This window comes from Motacilla alba, chromosome 28, assembly GCF_015832195.1.
Source record: "Motacilla alba alba isolate MOTALB_02 chromosome 28, Motacilla_alba_V1.0_pri, whole genome shotgun sequence".
In the NCBI taxonomy this organism is placed as follows: Eukaryota; Metazoa; Chordata; class Aves; order Passeriformes; family Motacillidae; genus Motacilla; species Motacilla alba.
The window spans coordinates 3609125-3630282 of record NC_052043.1 but is presented as its reverse complement, the minus strand read 5'-3'; the positions used below and the strand labels follow the sequence as shown (position 1 = coordinate 3630282).

The 21158-nt window shown below is 53.9% G+C and overlaps 2 protein-coding genes and 1 long non-coding RNA gene across 3 annotated transcripts; 1 reads left to right on the top strand and 2 right to left on the bottom strand.

Annotated features, from left to right (window-relative positions):
* Nucleotides 1-4650: 4650 nt before the first annotated feature.
* Nucleotides 4651-6742, bottom strand: LOC119712510. The gene is made up of 3 exons (XR_005259834.1): nucleotides 6602-6742; nucleotides 5466-5616; nucleotides 4651-4971 (listed from the first exon to the last, which is right to left on the bottom strand). It is a non-coding gene; the product is annotated as an uncharacterized LOC119712510 (long non-coding RNA).
* Nucleotides 6743-6944: 202 nt separating this feature from the next.
* OAZ1 (ornithine decarboxylase antizyme 1) lies at nucleotides 6945-10727 on the top strand. Its single transcript, XM_038163817.1, is given in 6 exon segments — nucleotides 6945-7138; nucleotides 9067-9124; nucleotides 9126-9212; nucleotides 9321-9493; nucleotides 10007-10092; nucleotides 10200-10727. Coding segments are annotated over 6 exon segments (651 nt in total). The 5' UTR covers nucleotides 6945-7022; the 3' UTR covers nucleotides 10331-10727.
* Nucleotides 10589-19083, bottom strand: PEAK3 (PEAK family member 3). The gene is made up of 4 exons (XM_038163816.1): nucleotides 17107-19083; nucleotides 16308-16429; nucleotides 15281-15930; nucleotides 10589-14785 (listed from the first exon to the last, which is right to left on the bottom strand). The coding sequence occupies exons 1-4, from the start codon at nucleotides 17211-17213 to the stop codon at nucleotides 13793-13795; spliced, it is 1872 nt and encodes a 623-aa protein (XP_038019744.1). The 5' UTR covers nucleotides 17214-19083; the 3' UTR covers nucleotides 10589-13792.
* Nucleotides 19084-21158: the final 2075 nt, after the last annotated feature.

Sequence of the window (21158 nt, the reverse complement as noted above, 5' to 3'; positions counted from 1 at the left end):
TCGGCACAGGTCTTAACGCTCATCCTGCTGGCAGCTGTTTGTTTGGATAACATTTCCAAACGAAATTAGGGGTTACAAAAGCAGAGCTGCACCGTGCACTTCCTCCTCCCTGAGGCTGCCTGAGCCAAGCACAAGAGGAACTGGAGGACAAGCCAGGCTGTCCCATTCCCCTTCCCCTTCCCAACACGGGCTGCGCCAGGGGATTGTCCTGCAGGGAAACCTGGGATGGTGGTGGGTTCTGGGAGGGGGGAACAGAACCAAAAAATAAACTCCTAAATCCACCACACAGGCTCCAGCAAGCGAGAGAGGGGAAGGGAAATGTTCATGGAGGAGTTCCAGGGAGGCTGAAATGCTGATTGTGATGGGATTGATTGTGAAGGGTTTGCAAAGGGTTTGCTCAGGACCCCAACACCCTCTCCTTACAAAAGGAGGGACAGGGCTTCATCCCCTCCCCAAATTAACTCCTCTCTGTGACTCCTCAGCAAGACAATGAGCTCCAGTGTGGGAAATGGATTTGTAGAAAACTCTTAAAATGAAGAAATTGATGCACGAAGGGTAATTTATATGATTGGCTTTAAGGCATTTACAGCATGGTGTGGCTAAGGCTGATAGGCCAAGAAATGCTTATAATGTATTGTAATTAGAAAACAGCTTCTGATTGTGATGTGAATTATACCATCTGTATTGTCTCACCCTTCATATGACACTGAAAATGGAATAAAAGTTCTTAAAACACCTCTCAGCTGCCCCATCTCTGGACAACTGAGAAAAGAGCATGAAAAATCTCAGAAAAGGGCATAATCCAACATCCATCACCTCTGGGTAACTCGGGAGAGGGGCTGGAGCTGAGCTCCTCTGGCCCAGCAGAAACGAAACAGAAAATGGGGTGGGGAGGGGAGGCTGCTGCAACGTCTTTCACTCAGTTGTGTTGCAACCACCTCCAAATTCCTCAGGGCCATTTGTTCATAACTGGCAGCAAGAGCCAGAGAAAAATCAATACAGGAATCAGTGTTGTGGAACATTATCCCTAAATTGCAGACCCATAACATCAAAGCGCCCCAGCACACTTCCCAGAAATCATAAGGTGCCACCCTCTGAGTGTTCCTTGTGGCTGCTGCTCTTGGCCAAGCCCCTTTCCAGCTGATTTCCTGTTCCCACTTCAACCTCCCCCCTCTGCCCCCACATTATGTTTATGTGGAAACTGCTCTGTTTGATCCTGTAAACTCAAAAAGAACAACTCAGCCTTTCCCAGGTGCCCGGCTGCTGTTGGATTCCACCCTTAATTCAGATAAATGAGAATTTACAGCATTTTAAACATCTATTACCTCATCTGCATTCAATCCCTCTCCATGCCAGCTGTTTTGAAGTGGAAAAACAGAGCTCCAAAGTTGTTTTTCTTTTTTTTTTTTGTGAGAGCACAGACTTTTTTTTTGTTGGCCTGATGACTGTTTTCTTTTAGTTCAGTATCTCACAAAGATCTTGGAAAAAGAAATTCTTCCCTGTGCTGGTAAACACCTAAAAATCCTGGCTTCATTTGGCAGAGTCCTCTTCCAGCACAAGTGGGTCTGCAGAAAGCCTGACCTTCAAATGAAATCATTCTCACAGGGATGACAATGAAAGTGAGAGTTTTTCCAGCTAGGAAAGGTGCTCTAATTACTTGTCCCACAAAGATCAGAATAGATTCTGGCACACTAAAGAGTGATTTAGTGGGGGTGTATTTAAAATTAGATAACTGGTACTTAACTGTTACCTGTGAGGAGATGAAGCAGAAGTACTAAGGAAGGAGAGGGGTAGATTTAAGAGCCATTTTTTTTATTAAGACTTATAAAAGATAGGTCTGATAAGTGTAGAAATATTACTCTCCAGTGTTTTGATAATGCCTCACAAGCTTTTGCTGTCCTTTGTCTCCACAGAGAGCTGACCAACAGGAACATTTAAATTATTCCATGACTAAAATCAACTAAATTAGAGGGTGAAGTCATCAGAGACAATGATTTCTATGAAAACATGTCCTGATGGACATCTCTGCCTCAGCTTCTGCCCTGTTTTGGTGCTGGGCTGCATCTCCAGACACCTCTCAAAACTGCAAGAATAAGCAGAGCCTTCTTGCAGTGGAATGGAGAGAAAAGGCAACCAGATCCACCTGATTTGAAAGCCTGCTTCAATAAATCAATGAATTACTGTATTTTATTCCCATTTTTGGGGAGGTACTAAATGGGCAACGCTCTGCATGGAGTGCACATGCTTTGGAAGGGAGCTCATGTTTTTCTCTCATGTTCCTCCCTCGTCAGCAAATCAGAGCAGGATGGATTCCCCTGATGCTGCTAAATGCCACAAACATCCCATTCCACCTTCCAGGAGAGCCCTGAGAGCACGATGCAGCACAGCACAAAGCACACAGGGCTTTCTGCTACTCTTCAAAAAAGATTTTTGTTCCATTCCCCCTCCCTGGAGCTTTGCTGCTGCTCTAGAACACGGACACAGAAGCAGCCTCAGCTCCAGCAGTGGCAGAAAACCAGGCAGAAGCAGCAGTTTTTGCAGCTGTGTGATTTAATCCTGCTTTAATCACCTGAATGACAGAAGGGTTTATCTCTCCTTCTTGGAATAAATGATGTTACAGAGTTATGGTTTCGACGTGCAGGATTTCAGAACCATTTGGAGATGTATGAGTGTTTCAGCTCCTGAACATCTTTCTAAGCACTGATCTTGTGTTATCTGATCACAAACACTTGCACACCTGAAAACACAGGGAGGAGGGAAGAACAGTTACTTATCCCACACCCATTTCTTGATCTAATATGTTCACGACAGTTTTTAATCTGGTTTTCTTCTTGTGCTGCCACAAACTCACCTTCCAGACTATTTCAGAAAGTAAAACCCATAAAAGCCTGACAAAGAATCACTGACTGGTGATTTTAACTATTGTTTGAGGGTAAAAAGAGGGTAAAAAGCAGAAGGAAATTAAGAAAGGAAAATCTGGAAAAATCAACACCTTGGCTTTTCTCAGCCTGAAACAATTTCAACTTGGATCCTCAGCAGAGATCGGTTTGTTGGTGCTTCTGTCCTTTCCTCATTAACTGCTCTGGTTATTGAGTAACTCAGGCTGTACAAGATTCTTTCCCAGGAGGTTTCAGGCAGCCCAGTTGCTGTGACCTGCTTGGGGTAAGAGCACACAGCAACTGGGACCTGCTGGGGCCTCTGGAGAGCTCCCTCAACAGCGGAGAACTGACACCAGCTCCTGGCTGTGGGACTGGAAGAGTCCTTGGGAATGCAGGTGTTGGAGAGGGGAAGGCTGTGGTAGCTGGAATGAAGAGGACTTTGTGTGTTTGAGGACACCTGCACAGGATTTGGGATGAATGTGATGGATGAGATTCTCTGTTTGCAATGGTAGTAAAAATGAAGGTAATAAAGAAATAAAGGACCCAAAGCTGTTGGAGAGTGCCCAAAGGAGGGACACGGAGCTGGGGAAGGGGCTGAGGAGCAGCTGAGGGCACTCGGCTCGTTCAGCTGGAGCACAGGAGACTGAGGGGAGGCTCCTCGGGGCTGCAGCTCCTCCCCAGGGCAGGCACAGGGCCAGGGGCTGAGCTCTGCTCTGGGACAGGGACAGGAGGCCAGCGAGGGCTGCAGCTGTGCCAGGGCTTGCCATGGAGCTCAGGGAAAGGTTCTTCCCCCCGAGGCTGCTGGGCACTGCCCAGGCTCCCCAGGGAATGCTCCCAAGGCTGCCAGAGCTCCAGGAGCGTTTGGACAGCGCTGCCAGGGGGGCTCAGGGTGGGGTTGTTGGGGTGCCTGTGCAGGGACAGGGGCTGGGCTGATCCCTGTGGGATCCAGCTCAGGATCTTCTGGGATGCTGTGAATCTTCCCCGTGCGTTGGAAGCTGCTGTGCCACAGCAGAGCTGGGCTGCTCAGACTGTCAGGGTTCACTGCCCCCTGAATTAAATAATTCCAGGGACTGTGATGCCAAACTGGGAACGCAGCTGGAGCAACAACCCTGCTGCAGAGTGACTCTGCCACAGGAAGGGCAGTCATGGCAAAAACCAGCTGGGGATGGCAACATCTCCAACTGCCTCAGCCATAATCCCCAAATTGAGTCAGAGGCTTCTGTGTGGGGATTTCTGAATCAGTGTCCCTGCTAAAGTGGAAGTTGGGCTATCTCAGCAAAACTGCAGCTGGAACTAATCCCCCGTGGTGTTTAACACAAACCCAGCACAGGTTGCTTGGGCTTTTGCAGAGCTCCCGGAGCTCTCCAGGCACTCAGCTGTGAAATGGAGTGATGGACCGTGGAGGTGACAGGGATTCAAAGGGCAAAGCTGTTCCCAGTTCTCAGGGAAGAGGAAACAGCTGCAGCGCTGATTCCGCTCACCCAGAGCCATTATAAGGAATTAGAGGTGGATTACTACAGGAATAATAAATACCATGATTGGAAATAATGAAATCTATCACCGAATGCTAATGTGGCCCTTCCACCCCCTGACACCTCCAGCCCCCAGCAGGAAAACCTTCCTAACACAACACACAAACCAAGAATTGCTAAATCTCCTCTGATGTGCTCCGTGTGCTCCGGATATTCCGGAATTGCAGCTATCCCATTGTTTCAGGCTGGACTCCGGGCAATGCATTAAACAGAAGAGTTTCCCCTCCATAAATCAACACCCTCGAGGCTGAGGTGAGCACAAGCTCCGTTTATGTCATGTTCTGGGAGCTAAGGGCAGATGCCTGCAGCAGGAAAAGGACTTTCTTCTCATCACTTTTACTTTCCAGGACTCCCAGACTTTTTCCCTGGCTGCTGGCCAGGCCAGACTTCTCCTCTGAGCTGCAGGAGAGCAAACGCTGGTTTATTTTTGCATTTTTTATTTGACACTTTGGTTCCATCCTGGGTTATCCCAGCAGCTTCGGGACACAAAAGGTGGGTGGAGATTTAGACAATGATCCCTCTGCAAAGTGGAGCCGATCAATCCATTGTGCTCAGAGCTCCTGGATGGGGATATTTTCAAGCAAATAAAAACAAGGTAGTAATAAAACCCCCCTAAGAAGTGGCCAAATGCAGCTCTGGTAGTTGCAGGCAATAAAACATGCTGTGTTGTGGCCCAAGCTGATGAAGAAAAAAAGAAATGCAGCCATCTACAAGTTTTTTAATGGAAAACCATGATTTTTAAAAACCATTACAATGTCTCTTTAGCAGTTTTATTTGGTACTACAAACACCTTTCCCCACTTAACTTACAAGGCATCCCTGCCTGCAAACACCATTATTTTGAGCTCTCTTTCCATACAAGATAAAATCCACCGCTCAGGATGTGCCCTGGATGTGCCTCTGCCTTGGTTTTCAGACTGAAATTATCAGAAACGGCTCAGCCAAAGATTTGATTCCCAAACCCATGGGAAGGATGACCTATTTAGCTTTTTGTGCGCATTTCCTGCTTTAAGATGGGTTTTGAAAGCTTTTGGATTTTGAAGGCTGACCCTCACCCCCAAGGCATGAAGCTGTTTCCATCAGTCCCATCCAGAAGAGCAGTGGGGGTGTCCTGTTTCCAAATTCCCATCCTTTCCTCCGGACTGTTCTTGTTGTGGGACTGCAGAAAGACCCAACCGCATCCCCAAGCCTCGGATTTCCAAGCCCCTGGCAGGAGATGGAAAGCAGAGGGCATGGCTTGGCTGTTACAGGGATGAGCCCAACTTCTGCTGTGTATATAACCAGAATTTACCCACTTCTTTGTGAAGGCACAGCAAAAAAAGCCCTTTTAGCCTAAAAGATCACCACTGTCAACCATTCCCTACCCCTAGTCCTCGACTGATTCATTAACCAACTGTTCCCCATCCCTATTCCACTATAAATCCAGGATCCAACCATTCCCCATCCCCATTCCCCTATAAACCAACCATTTCCCATCCCTACTCCCTTATAAATCCATGAACCAGCCCTTCCTCATCCCTATTTCACTATAAATCCATGAACCAACCCTTCCTCATCCCTATTTCACTATAAATCCATGAACCAACCCTTCCTCATCCCTATTTCACTATAAATCCATGAACCAACCCTTCCTCATCCCTATTCCCCTATTAATCCATAAACCACCCATTCCTTATCCCTTTTCCACTATAAACCCATCAAGTAACTGTCACCCATTCCTATTCCCTTATAAATCCTTGACCTAACTATTCCCCATCCCTATTCCCTTATAAATCTATAAAGCAACTATTTCCCATCCCAATTCCATTCCAAATCCACAAACCAACGACTCCCCATCCCTCTTCCCCTATAAATCCATAAACCACAGCAAGGCCAAAGAGGACCAGCCCAAACACACCCCACAAAACCAGCTCACAACCGCAGCCCGACTTTCCAGGGACCAACCCCACTACTTGTGGCGGGTTCATAATTAGTTTTTAATTAAAACTTTCCCTCAGCACCGAGCTTTGTGCGGAGCTCTGAGGGCGGGATGCCCCCGGGGGTCCCACAGGTGGTCCTGCGGCCGCCCCTCCGCTGCTCCCAGCCCCAGGGCTGCACCCTCCGGCCGTGCCCGTGTTTTTCCATGACTCTTCAGGTCTCTCCCTCCCTGCGCTCCCTCTCAGCCCGCTCCTCCCCCGGCCCCCCCGGTTACCTCAGCCGGGCGGGGCGCGGCCGCGGGACTCGAACCGGCGGCTCCGAGGGCAGTGAGGGGTTGCGGGGCGCCCGCCGGCCGATGCCCCGCCAGGCCCCGCCCCGCCCGCGGCGCGCGCAGCCAATCACGCGCCGCTACCCCCCTTCCTCCCGTGCAGCTCCCTCCGCAGATAACCCGCCCCCCGCTCCACACTCAGCCAATAGACAGCGAAATAGTCTAATAGACACTTAAACTGTCCAATAAAAGCCGCCTCTCCGTGCGAGGGCGTGGCAGGCGGTGAGGGGCGTGGTCATTTAGGGGGCGTGGCAGAGCGAGGCTATATAAGGGGGCGCCGGGGCCGCGGTGCCATTTTGTGTAGCAGCGCCTGGGGAGAGGGGGCGGAGGCGGCGGAGGGTTTCGGGGTTCGGACCAGAGCGGCCGGATGGTGAAATCCTCCCTGCAACGGATACTCAACAGCCACTGCTTCGCTAGAGAGAAAGAGGGGAATAAAAGCACCATCATGCCCGCTGTGCTGAGCCTCAGTACCGGACAGAGCAGGTGAGGCGCCGCGGCCTCCCTCAGCCTCGCACCGCCGGGCCCTCGCTGTCTCCTTCCTCTTCCTCGTGCTCGTTGTCACCTCCCTGGTGGCCGGAGAGGGGCGGGGGACGCTGCGTGGCCAGCGGGGGAGGGGCGGCCTGGCCCCCGCCGTGCGGGGAAAGGCGATAGGGGAGGGTGGAAAAAGCACAAAAAAATGAGATTTTGAGGCCCCGACGCTGTCCCGGCCCTGGGAGGGACCCCCGAGGGCACCTCCGGGCTGGGAGAGGCTCGGGGCAGGGCTGGGGCAGGAGCCGGGTTGGGGGGGCCCGGGGGGGAAACAACAATTAGGCAAAGATATTGAAGGATTGAAGGCTGTTATCCCCTTATGTAACCGTGGATACTCCGCAAAACGAATCGAGGGTAAGAGTGTTACGAGAGCTGTTGGTTAAAAACTCAACGGAAAGATTAAACACTCCCCACAGGTGCTGGGAAGAAGGAAAATACCTGAATTAAGGTGGCTGATGTGGAGCGGTGGATGCTCAGGACATCGATCTGCCCTTTCCACCTCGTGTGTGCACTGTGGAAAGAGTTCTTAAACCGTTTTTATATTTCACTGCGAGCTAAAGATTGTTTTTTTTCTTCCCTAAGAACACGTAAACATCACAAAAATATATTTCTGGTTGCAAACCTTCCTTCTGCGCCTCCTTTTTGGGGCAGAAAGGTGAAATTATTGAAGATTGCCACAGCACAGCTTTGGAAAAGGTTTTTAAAGGTTTATTTGTGAGGGAAATTAAAAGCGTATGGTTCACAGTCATTCTCAGATAAAAATAAATAATGGTGGTACTAAAAAAAAGTCTCTTTTAAAGAGCTTAAAATAATAGGTTGGATACTCTTTTAATTAAAATAACGCGTTCAGTTAGCTCAGATTTTGTATTTTTAATAAAACTTGGCAGTTGTTATCCTTGCTTCATATTAAAATATAAATATAATTTGCCTTCCAGCACATAATAATTAATCTCTCTGCCCATTCCCAGCCTTTCTAATGCGGATTATTCATCACAAGTTTCAAGCTCATTAAAAAAAAAAAAAACAAAACCCAAAACAAACAAAAAAAAAATTTAAAAAACCCCAAACCAATCCAAACCCCGCACCTCGGGTGCAAAATGGTGGATTATTTTGTAGCTGTTTATTCGGATTTGCAAATGGCTGCAGTGGCTGCTGCTGGCACCCGGAGACAGGACGATTGTGAAAATTCCCCCAAGGGCCTCGATTGCTGCATCTGCTGAGATGACGCAACTCCAGAGTGGAGCCTGCGGGTGAAGGATGGTGCAGAGGGAGGGGCCAGCGCTGCTGTGCCACGGGAGGAGTGGAACAGCCTTGAAAAGGATGGGGAGAAACTTAAAAATAATCCTCACGTCTTCAAAAATCGAGTATTTTTCTCCTCGAGGGCTGGGCGTTGTGGAAGCGCTCCGAGCAGTTCAGTGGGAAGAGGTTTGGAGGTTTTGCAGAGGTTTCAGGTGTGGCCTCAGCTCAAACAAAATTCTGGAGGTGGAGATGACTCCCTGGATTTGCCTGGGAAGGTCTGGTGGTGAATATCCCAGGGAACAGCGATCCCTGCCTGGCTGGGCTGGGGTTTGTGCTGCCTCAGAACAAGGAGGGCAGAAAACAGCAGTTCCTGCAGAAAGGTTCTGCTGAGCTCACATCAGGCCTGCCCTGGCACAGAAACACACCTGGCTCACTCAGCCTGAGCATTTTTCATCTCCAAGTGAGTCTCCACTCACAGTCCTGCAGTGGCAGCTCCCTGGGTACTGTCCCTGGTGTGGAGCTTCCTTTGTCTTCCCACTTGCAGTGGGAGGAGTCCTTTGGCCTGGGTTTGGGGTTTTTAACACTCTTTAGATCCAGGGCTTTGTCCAAGCCCTCCTGCCTGTGTAACCAAGCTCCCTTTGCAGTTCCAGGGTTCCCTTCAATTGCTGTAGTAACCTGGGTCCGGGGCCTCGGTGGTGCTCCTGATGTCCCTCACCCACCCCTGAAGATCCCAGGTGGGCGAGGGAATAGTCAGAGGGATCACAATCTTTCAGCTAATTTATTTTATTCGGTGAGTATGAGGTGCAAACAGCTCGTGTTGGGCTTGACAGCATTCCCTGCCTCAATCCCTCTTCTGGAAAACAGCAGGAAAATCACTCTGCTCTTCTCCCTGCTGCAGGATAATCGGCTGAATGTCACAGAAGAACTAACACCTAACAACAGGACAAGAATTCTCAATGTCCAGTCAAGGCTTACAGATGCCAAACACATCAGTTGGAGAGCAGTGCTGAACAACAACAACCTCTACATTGAAATTCCCAGCGGTGCTCTGCCTGAGGGGAGCAAGGACAGGTGGGTCAGGGAAAGCTTGGCTGGGGGTTAACATGAGGCCTCTCAGGGGGGTGGGACAACACTTTGCTCTTTGTATTTTTAAAGTTTAATTTTGGTTCTTGAGGACCTCTCGTGAGCCTGGTTTTAGGGTGCAGGCAGAACCAGCCCAAAGTCTGGGATTTCAGGCTGGTTTAGGCACTGAGAATTCCAGGCTGCTTGAGTCTGTCACCGCAGCTCCTTCAGCTGCTTCTGTGCCCCTGAGGAGTCCTGCCCTTGAGTTCTGCCTGGGGTTCAGGGATCTGGTGGTGTGAAGCTCCAGCCTGTGCCTCTTCCCTAGGAATTCCTGTGTGGATTGGCTCTCTGTAACTCTCTGAAGAAGCACTTGCTGCCAGAGCTCTGGGATTGTTCAGACAATGCTCAGGGTGGGGTTGTTGGGGTGCCTGTGCAGGGCCAGGGCTTGGCCTGGATCATCCCCTCCTGTCCCAGGACATTCCCTGTTCCCCAGGCACTGACCCCCTGGTGTTCCTCTTGCAGTTTTGCAGTTCTTCTCGAGTTTGCTGAAGAACAGCTCCGAGTCGAGCACGTTTTCATCTGTTTCCACAAGAACAGAGATGACAGAGGTGGGTGTTCCCTGCGCCTCCAGAGACGCAAAATGCTTCCTGGTGGAAATTTAAGGGTTTTTTTCAGTATCCCATTGGTGAAACCTGTCTCCTGCTTTATTTTCTAGCTGCACTGCTCCGTACTTTCAGCTTTTTGGGCTTTGAGATTGTGAGACCAGGGCATCCCCTTGTCCCCAAGAGACCAGATGCTTGCTTCATGGCCTACACGTTTGAGAGAGACTCAGCAGAAGAAGACTAGATTGCAATGTTTGCCTCTTTAGAGCTTTCTTGTTGTCTATAAAGATGATTCTGTAGAAATTTTGTCAACATCTTATTCCAGTCTATCTTAACTCTTGTACGAAACCGTGTGTGACCCAGCTGCTTTGGTGGTGAGATGTTGAAAATTTCAGACTCCACATCTTTCTCTGGATTTTGTGCGCATGTCGTGGTTGTGCAAAAATAAATGCTCCCTCCAAATTTAGCAGTATATTTCTTGAAGTTTAATATTGTGTTTGTGATACTGAAGTATTTGCTTTAATTCTAAATAAAAATTTATATTTTACTTTTTATTGCTGGTTTTAAGCTGTTTAAAGACTTGCACTCTTGAAGAGGTGGCTCTGGAACTGCCCCAACCATTAAAGTTGCAGGTGTGGAAAGGCTTTGCTTGTTCTTTGCTTGACTGGAACTCACGGGTGTGCTCTGACAGGGCTTGGAATAACCCAGCAATCCTGGAAAAGTCTGCTTTTAGTGAGTAATTAGCAGATGTGGCAAGTAGGAGCAGTGCTCGCCTGCTCTGCTAGTGTTTTGTAGGATATTCAGGGTGTGATTTGGTTGGGAAGTCTCAAGAGGAACGTGATCAGCTCAACCCACGGCTGCTTTAAATACCAAATATGCAACTTGAATACCTGGAATTGTAGTGTTCCTGTAACAGTGCAGCCTTTCCGGTGTGTGCAGGTGACTCTGGGAATTCTGGCTGTGAGCTGGGATGGTTTGTGGCACTCCTGCAGCTCAGTGGTGTCACCGAGGCTGGCCAGGCTTCTTGGGGTTTTTTGAGGAGGGGGCTGTGCTGGGGCTCCACAGGCACCCCTTGGTGTTCAGGATGGTGAGCACTGGGGGAAAGGGGCTCCTCGTGATGCTGGAATTTACAAACCTTGAACTGAAGTTACAACACGTAAGTCTAAAGGGGCTGAGCTATAAAGTATGGTATTTCCATGCTTTTCAGTACTTGCAGGCTTGTTTGGAGCTGAAGGATCTTTCCTCAATAAAACCTTGGAGCAGGGAATCCCTGGGATGGGTTTATTTAACCAGTTTCTGCTGGGTGTGAGTAGAAGTCTCTTGAGTGCTGTGAAATGTGAGTGAGGCCCTAAAGTTTCCCCCACAGCCCATCCCTGGGCTCAGCAGTGCTGGGATCCTGTGGAACACACTGAAATACTCCCTGAAACTCCTTGGAGGTGCAGCACAGAGTAACCTGGGGTGTGTGGGCAGTGGTGGGGTGCAAAGTGGGGGCTCTGCTGGGCTCTTTAATTGGCTCTTCCCAATTCCCTCGTGGCCCTACGATTGTGCTCGTCCTGGAGGGATTTTTGGAAGGCCAGTGACAGGACTCTGGGGAACTGTACGAAGCTGAGCTGGGGGAGGTTTGGCATGGAGCTCAGGGAAAGGTTCTTCCCCCCGAGGCTGCTGGGCCCTGCCCAGGCTCCCCAGGGAACGCTCCAAGGCTGCCAGGGCTCCAGGAGCTCTCAGGGGGGCTCAGGGTGGGGTTGTTGGGGTGCCTGTGCAGGGACAGGGCTGGGCTGATCATCCCTGAGGGTCCCTTCCAGCTCAGGATATTCCAGGATTTCATGGTGGTGGCATGACCAGGGGAGCGTGTCCTTGTTCTGCTCATCGGGCTGGCACAGGGCTGAACTCCTGCTCTGTTTATCTGGAAAAATCCCTGTTTTCCTCTGCAACGTGGTACCTGTGCCATGTTCCGCTCTCCACGGGGACAGGAGTGTGGAATGTGCCTGGTCCTACCTCCATGGGACGTTTCGCTGACTTTGGATGCTCCTGGCAGGAGGGGAGGGGGTCACCCCTGCTGCAAACCAGCACTGGGGGGCTGTGGGGTCTTGGAGCTGCCGGCCTGGGGCTGGGCAGGAGCCACGGGAGCGGGTTTGGCTTTGTCCCCCCGGGATGAGGGGCTGTGCCTTGGCCTTTACTGCCCTCTGCTAGCCACGGCAAACACTGCAGGGGACACAGGGACAGCAGGGCTGGGCTCTCCCGGGACAGCCGGAATGAGACCTGAGCCCCATTTCTGTGCCAGGGTTGATGGGGTCCAGCCTGGGCAGGGAGGCTGCCCTGGGGGAACTGGGTGCTGCTCCAGGTGGGAGCAAACCAGCCATGGAGCTGGGACTGAGCCGCTCTCTGCGGGGTCCCGGCTCTGGTTTATTTTTATTTTTTGGAGCTCAGGGACTCCTAGGAGGAATCCTCCTCACTCCAGCCGTGCCCCAGGCTCTGGTGACTGCCTGGGAAGCCACTGCCGCATCCATGGGCACAGCAGACACAGGGAGGCTCTGTCCCACTGTGCACAGCCTGCTGCTGTCAGGTGATGGAGTTGCTGAATCATGGAATTGTTTAGGTTGGAAAAGCCTCCTAAGACCACTGAGTCTGACCATCACCCCATCACCACTAAGCCATGTCCCCAAGTGCCACATCCACACTTGGAACACTTCCAGGGACAGTGACTGCAGCACTGCCCTGGGCAGCCTGTGCTGATGCCTGGTCACTCTTTCAGTGAAGGAATTTTTCCTGATACCCAGTCTCGATGGCTGCGAGGGGAGTAACAATTGCTGAGGAATAATTTAAATGACCTTCACCATGCTGGTCCCTTGACATCTGCATGGATTTGGGGACTGGGTCCAGGTCCCACGTGCTGCCAAGTGTTTCACAGATGCCACAACCCTGCCTTGGTGCCCATGAACTCACCTGAGCTGTTCGCCAGAGCCCATGGAGGCTGCTCTGGGTAATCACCACCGGGCAGGGCAGTTGGGCTTTGTGTTTCCCTCTGGATCCATCCCTGGAGTGTGTAATGCTGGCAGAGAAGCACGTAAAGGACCAGTGTTTGAGAGGCTCGGCTCCAGGTTTTATTGAAGCTGTATTTTTCCCTTTAAAATGTCATTTTTATTAGTGACTGTGCCACGAATTGTCTCTGGGAAGCACAGGCTGAAGGAGCTGCTGTTTCTCCTTTGCTGAGAAGGGTGAGCTGTGATGGGTGGTTTTGAGTGTTATTTAAAACCTGGTAGCTGCAAAAAGGCTCTGAGGGGGGTTTGTTCAAAGTCTGAACCCCATAAACTTTATTTGGGATTATCAGCCACTAAATTGGTGCTTGGGCCTCCCACACATCCAGCTGCCTTTCCTCAGGTGCTCCGATAAACCAGACTTAGAGTATCAAGCAAAAATTGTTTGAGGATATAAACCCACAGCCTGTGGTTTTATACACTTCATCATCCGCGGGCTATGGGGGGAGTGGGTTTGGGTTTGTAGAGCTTTCCCAGTGAAGACCTGCTGGGATTTCTCAGGAAATGATGGATTTCATAGAATCGTGGAATGATTTGGGCTGAAAGGACCTTAAAAAATAATATAGTTTCAACTCCCCTATCATGGAAGGGAGAGGTTTGGGCAGGGCCAGGTTTGGCCAGGCCCTTGTGAGCTTTGAGGAGACCTTTGGGTGGGCTGAACTGGAGGTTGTTTAGGGAGCATAGAGAACCTGGGTGACCTGGTAAAGGGTGTGTTCGGTGGCCCCCTGGAAGTACTGGCAGCACAGCCACTCCTCCAGGCCGGTGCTGACCCCGGCCCCAGCCGAGTTCTCCGCAAACCTCAGGAGCAGCAGAGCCCTCTTGACCTGCAGCCAGCTCTGGAGCAGCTCGAGGCTCTTCCTGCTCCTGGCAAAGAGCTCCTGGCGTGGCCCCCAGAGCAGCACCTGCAGGATGGCCCTGGCCTGCTCGATGGACACCCTCTGGTGAGGATCCCTGTGCAGGAGCAGCGAGGCCAAGCGCTTCAGTCCCGTCGAGTAGATGGACAGCGAGGGGATATCGGGGAGCCTTTTGCTTCTGAAGTCCAAAATGTTCTCCAGGGAGATGTCCACGTGCAAGATCTGATAGATCAGCCTGCCCACGTTCAGCTCAGCTGCTGCTGGAGGGGAGGGCGCAGCGAGAGCCTGGCTCCAGTCCTGCTCCTGGCTGCTGGAACAAGGTCTCTGCTTCTCTTGCACCTTGAAGAAGCTGCTGATGAGCAGCCGTGGAAGGGACAGTCCCAGCAGCTCCTTCTGCCTCTGGGGGGGACACGGGCACTGCACCAGCAGCAGGTTCTCAGGGCACAGGTCCCCCTGGACCACATTCTGCCCCCGAAGGTGCTCCAGCCCCATGCAGAGCTGCAGGAGCAGGAGGCAGCCCAGGCGTTCGTAGTGCCCGGGGCTGGTCCTGTGCAAAGCGTGGGAGCCCTTCACAAAGTCTGCCAGGGTCTGCTGGGGAACCTCGGCACAAAGGAGCACCTGCAGGACAGGCCGGGGGGCAGGACAGGCTGGCTCCTCTCTGGAAGGGCCCTGGCTCTGTGCTCCAGGGATTCCTGGGAGCACCAGCTCCCGAGGGAGGCGGTCGGTGAAGCGGCCGAGCAGGCGCTGGATGCTGCAGTGTGTCCCCAGGGAGCTCTGCACCCCCAGGCTGGAGCAGCACGGCTTGGGGACCTGCAGGGACACACAGGACAGGGCCAGCTGTGCAGGGACAGAGCCTTGTCCTGGGCTGGGCCACTCTGCCAGCTCAGGGCCACCAGCCCTGCTGTGACCCACACGTGGTGCTGGGGTCCCCCTGCACCCTCTGAACCCAGGAATGGAGCCAGAGCTGGGACATGAGGGTGGTGCAGCCCTCAGATGGGCTGGACTCTCATCCTGCTCTCCTGGGCAGCCAGCTCTGCTCCAGCCTCTCCTTTGCATGTGCTGGCCCCTTTGGTTGAGTTAGCAGTCCCCCAGTGGGGCCGTTTTTGACGTGTCCCTTGGCCCCAGGGGAAGTGTCACCCTCATGAGCCAGCCCCTGCCAGCAGCACCGTGTCATCCAGCAAATGCAGAAGTGACTGCAGAAAGGGGAAGTGGCCCCAGTGTCGTGTTCCGTGGAAAAGCCAACGCTCCTGGATCTCCTGGCTCCCTCTGCACCACCCAGGCCTTTCACCCTGATTTCCCCCTTACCTTGGCTGCAAACTGCAGCTGGCTGTGCTCGAAGGTGAAGCCCACCCTGAAGTACCAGGCGTCCCCGCTCTGGCAGCAGGGCTGAAGGTCCAGGACGTCGAGCGCTGGCCAGCGCTTCCCCGCCAGCTCTGCCTGCAGCAGCTGCTGCCTCTCCTCGGGCCCCACCAGCTCCTCCTGCATGAGAGCCGAGAGCCGGGCCAGGGAGGCCTCCTGGCACCCCAAAACCACCGCACAGACCCCGGCCGGGCTCTCCAGGAGCTGCCCCAGCTCCCCGTCCGCTGTCCCGAATGTCAGCTCCTTCAGGCTGCCCGAGGGGGCTTGCTGGGGGCTGCTCCGGGCCAGCGGCTCCCCCAGGCTTTGGGACTTGCTCAGGGGCTTCTTGGGCGCCCAGGAGGGTCTGTCCCGCGGGGGAGCCCCCTCCCCAGGCTGCAGCTGCCCCGCGGGGATGCTGTACAGGACGCTGCCAGCCCGCGGCTCGGGCTCGTCGTGGCAGCGCTGGGATGGTCCCGGCTCCGGGAGGGACTCGGCTCGCTGGAGCTGCTTTTTGGGCAGTGGGGGAGGCAGGGGGTCCGGCTCGGCCTGGGAGAGGGGTCTCCCAGCGCCTTCCCCTCGGCTGGCCTTGCGGGGAACGAGGTGAGCCCGCAGCTCTCCTGGAGAGGGAGGGACAGATGTGACAGGGCAGACAGGACAGAGGAGAAGAGCGGGATGGGATGGGATGGGATAGGACGGGATGGGATGGGATGGGATGGGATGGGATGGGATGGGATGGGATGGGATGGGATGGGATGGGATGGGATGGGGTGGGATGGGATGGGATGGGATGGGATGGGATGGGATGGGATGGAGTGGGATGGGATGGGATGGAAGTACAGCACGTTGTTCTTTGCCCCCTACATATTTCCAGCCCCAAAGCCACATCCAACGCCAGCCAGAGGGGTGACACGGGGGGAGGACAGGGACAGCAGTGCCACTGCCCGAGGTGACACCTCAGCGGGCAGGGGCACGGCGGGGTCAGGAGGTCACTCACCCACGTTGCTGTAGATGAGGGCTGAGCTGGGGGGCCGAGGGGGGCAGCCCCCCGGCGTGTCCGGCATGGGGGTGGCCGGTCCGGGGCCAGCCGGGTCCAGGCTGCGGGGCGCGGAGCTGGCCCTGCACGGAGCCGAGGCAGCGTCACCCCCGCGGCTCCCGCTGCCGCCGGGGCCGGCTCAGAGGAAGGGCGCGCAGGAAAGGGGAAGCAGCGGCCTGGGGAGCCTTGGCGGGGTGGTTTTGGGGAGAAACGCGGGGAGTTTGGTGGCCCAGTGACTCCAGTTGCCGCCCTGGGAAATCCTGAGGGTGGGAGCTGCCCCAGGGGCTCCACACGCGATGGTTCCCACCTGCACGGGACACACCCGTGCGTGCCCAGGGCCCGATGTGTCACCTGTGGTCCCCACTGGGTGACCCCAGGGAGGACACCACGCTGGTGGACATGTGGGACAAGAGCAGGAAAGGCCTTTGACACCCCTAGCCAAGCCTGGGGGACAGGACAGGGGTCTGGGCACGGGGAGGGGGCAGAGGGAGCCCGCAGGAGGAGGGCACTGGGATGGAGCCGCTGGTTTCACTTCCCTGTCCTGGCGCTGCTCTGACGCTGCTGCCACCAGCGATACCGCAACCACGGTGGCTTTGTCTAAAGCTTCCCGTTCTGCTGGGATGTCCAAAGCTCAGCTCTGGCTGAGCGACCCCAGATGGTGCCCCCAACTCCCCAGTGCCCCCCGGGACCCCACAAAGCGCTGGGTTGGGGCAGCGGCCGTGCCGAGCCGCTCCTTCCCCTTCGCAGAGCCCCTCGGTACCTGTGAGGTGTCCCTGGCAGCGGGGAGGTCCCGCGGGGCTCCAGCTGCACATCCCGGAGCCGCAGCAGCTCCCGCTGCCCATCCCGGCCCCTCCTGGCGCTGCCCATGGCCGCTCGGGGCTCGCCTTGCGCAGGGCGCTGCGCCCCGGCCGCGCAGGATGTGCTTTCAAAACCTGCTCCGGGCTCGGCTGGAGGAAGCCGGGTTCGGCTCAGCCGGGTTTGGCTCAGCCGGGGTTTGGCCCCGCTCCCCGGCAGCCCCCGGAGCCCCCGGCATCCTTCCGGCCCCGGCCGTGGTCACCGTGTCACCGCCAGTGCCACCTGAGGGTTTGTGTCCCTCCAGCTGCTCCTCCTTCCTGGATGGCTCCAGGGATGGCTTTAAGGGTGGCAGCTGCTCTGAGGAGGGGATTGCCCCCCAAACCCCCCTCAAGTGACAGAATTAATTCTCCTTCTTCCAGATTATTACTCTGGGTGAGTTGGCATGGAGGAATATTTTCATTTTCTTCCATGGACCGAGGTTGTGGGTTCAATTCCTGTCAGAACTGGAGTTGATGATCCCTATGCTTCTCTTCCAACTCAAAATATTTTTTGATCCGTGATCTGTCTTTTTGCTGGGATTTCCTGCAGTCACTGCACGAGAGAAGCCCAGCCCTCGGAAAAAACCTTTTATTTGTCTCCCAGAGCTTTACAGACGCTCAAAGTGCACCAAGTGACCCAGCTCAGCAGGAAAAAAACCTTCCCATTGGTGTCTGTTCCCTCTAGGATGAAGTCACCTTTTAAACAGTCTAAAGCCCAAATATTTCAATATTTCCTCTCTTCTGTTCACTCTTTGAGTCATCAGTGGGGCCACTGTGGGTGCTGTGGGAAGGCAGCTGCAGGGATTTCTCCTGGGGGCAGCGAGGCTGGGATGAGCAGCCTTTGGGAAATGTGGGTTTCCATGAGGAAAACAGAAAGTTTCACTGCTTGAGCCCAAGAACAGCAGGACCCTGGGTCCAGGCACCTCTGCAGGGTTTCGGAGGCCGGGGTGCGACTGGGGGGGTGCTGGGAGCCCACAGCTCCCTCCCTGTGTATTTATTTCTTATTTCCCAGGCCAGCCGGGGGTTGTGGCTGTTGGCTGGGGCTGGGGCTGTTTCTGGATGCTGAGGCCGTGTGTGAGAGCTGATAAAAGCTCTGTGGGGCTGAGTCATGCTTGGATCCAGCTCAGGGAGGAGGTGCAGGGCTCTGGGAGGGGACAATCTGCACCATCCACCCCGCGTAGCACCAGCAACCCAGACTGGCTTGGGTTGGAAGGGACCTCAAAGCCCATCCAGTGCCAGCCCTGCCGTGGCAGGGACACCTTCCACTGTCCCAGGCTGCTCCAAGCCCTGTCCAGGCTGGCCTTGGGCACTGCCAGGGATCCAGGGGCAGCCCCAGCTGCTCTGGGCACCCTGTGCCAGGGCCTGCCCACCCTCACAGCCAAAAAACTTGTTAGAAGCATCACTGTTTTTCCCTAATGAATAAAATTACCTTTAAGAAGTACCAGAAAATGGTAGGAATAAAATTACAGAATTCCTGCCATGCCTGTGACCCTGCCAAGCTAGAGAGAAGTGGCCAGGGAAAGAGGGGCAGCCAGGAATTGTCTTTGAGCTGTGAAATTCTTCATTTGTTTTATTCCAACCAAGGAGAAAATGCCAAGTTTAAAAGCCACCCAAGCCCTTAACAAGGACACTCATTTCCTGTTGCCAACTTCTGCAGGACTGTGCAAAATTCTGATTTAATTCTCCAAGCCATGGAGCATCCCTGAATCCTTTGGTGGGTTCTGCTGCCTGTTCCAGGTGGATAAATCAGCTGCAGGACACAGCCCTGACGGCACTGACAGCATTTGCAGACTCTGGTCCAGGAGCTGCTGAGTCCTTTTTTCCCTGGGTTTGGGGGACTGATACAGGGAAGATTTTTCTTAGCTCCAGCCTTTTTGCTTTGTAAGGAAATTGGTTTCTCTTCCCAGTGGGAGATAGGATCTTTAAACGCCGCTGGAAAGTGGCAGCTTTCTAATTGTATTTTTTTTTTCCTGTTTTTTTTTCCCCCCATGACATCGTTCAGCAGCCCGGGGGTGCTGTGGGGATGCTCCGTGCTCAGCTCAGGGCTGATCCCTGGGGCACTGAACCCACCCGGGCGCTCTCTCAGCATCTCCCTCCTGCAGCCACTCCCTAACAGGAATGTGCCCCCTATGGACAGAGTGACAGAACCTTCCTCTGTCCCCCAAAAAGGAAAGAGCCCAGAAGTTTCTCCCGGTGATCAGGTAGAAAAGTCACTGATAGGACCTTGGGGACTTCACCTCAAGTTTGGGGACAGCTAATTGGCCATAAGCCAGAAGGTCCCGCCTGGGCCATTGAGTAGAAAAGCACAGAACAAAGAAGCCAAATCGCTTTTGTGAGGTGTCTTTACCAGGAGCACAAGTCTGTGGCGCCTGGATCGCTTTGAGTTTGTTATTTTGCCTTTATTAAACCTTTTTTGTTCCTGACGCTGTCACATCAGCCTCCTGCTCCTTTTATGCCTCCCGATGAAAGCTGAGCTATTCTGGGGTGTAGCGTTGGGGTGTTGAGAGCTCATCAGATCGGCTCGAAACCCCCCGGGCAAACGCTACACAGCGGGTTCAGTCCTGGCTCCCACGGTGCCCCCACACCCGCGGGCACAGGCAGGAGCTGGAGCCTCGACCCTTCACCTCCCTGTGCCACGAACTGCGTCTTGCAGCAGGAAACGAGAGAAAAACCCCAATTTCCTTCTTCCTCCCGGGGCAGCTCTCGCCCAGCCCGTGGGGGCTGCAGCCTCGCGGCTCTTTGGCGACCAGGGCCACCCTCCTGGTGTGGTGGGGAGGGAGCTGCGAGCATCCCCGTCCCCCAGGGAGTTTGGGGGGGCTGGAATTCCGGGCTGGAGTGGCCCAGGGCTCGTTTCTCCAGCAGATGGAGGCATTGCTTTGCTCCCAGTGCCAGCCCAGTCCGTGCTGCAGAGCCGGGACTGGGGCTGGCAGGGGACAGGGCGGGCACTGAGCCCGGCAAAGGGACACGGAGGGGGGGTCTGGGGAGGGGCAGCGGCCCCTTTGAGGGGGACACAAGGACAGGTGGCCCCCTCAAATATAAAAGTGGTGCAAACATAACAGCGCCCCATGGCAGGTGCAGCTCACAGGATGTGGCCTCTCAAAAGGGTAACAGGTTAAAATGATGTTTTTACCCTGAAAACCAGAGGACGGAATGGTTTAAAACATCTGTGTTTCAGTGTGGATGTACTCCTGTTCGGAGTTTCCAAGCAAAATGGTGTTAATATATAGAGAGACCAAGAAAATCTTCCTTTTTTTATTTTGTTTTGTAGTTCCTGCAGTTGGAACGGATGATCTGGTCCATGGGAACGCTCAGATTGAGTCTGATCTGTCCAGGCAGCATTTGGGACCTTCTCTAATCTCTTGGAACACCTGGATGTTCCAACACACCATTTTCATTAATTGTTTTCCCAGCTTCTCTTCCTCTTTGGACAAGGGGACCCTGGGCTGGCTGAGCCCGTGGTGGGGACAGCGGTGGCAGCTGTGCCAAGGGCAGGGGTGGCCTTGGGGGGCCAGGCTGTGCCCCGGGGCTGGGGGCATAGGGAGGGCACTGGGAGGGTCACTCTGTGGAGGAGGAACCTCCTGCCCCTCCCCACTGGCTCCTGCCCCACGGCCCCACTGCAGTGCTCCCCCATGCCTCAGTTTCCCCTGGCACGTGCCCGATCTGCCAGCCCCATCCAAGGGATCTGGCTCCCTGTGTGCACTCTGGGCTGGATGTGACTCCTTTTAACGCCCCCAAACCCCAATTTTACTGCCAGCAGGGCTCGAGGTGCTGCCTTTGCACTCTCCACTTTTGGCACATCCTCCTAAACACAGCATTAATAATTAATAATTGATTAATAGCAGCAGCAGTCTGTTAGCACGCGTGCATTAATAATTTATTAGTTATTAATATGGACTTTGGTACCCTCTGGGAGGTGGTTTCACATTGATTATGTGGGGTTTGTGGGACTGATGGTGGGGACAGACTCAGGGGCTGCAAA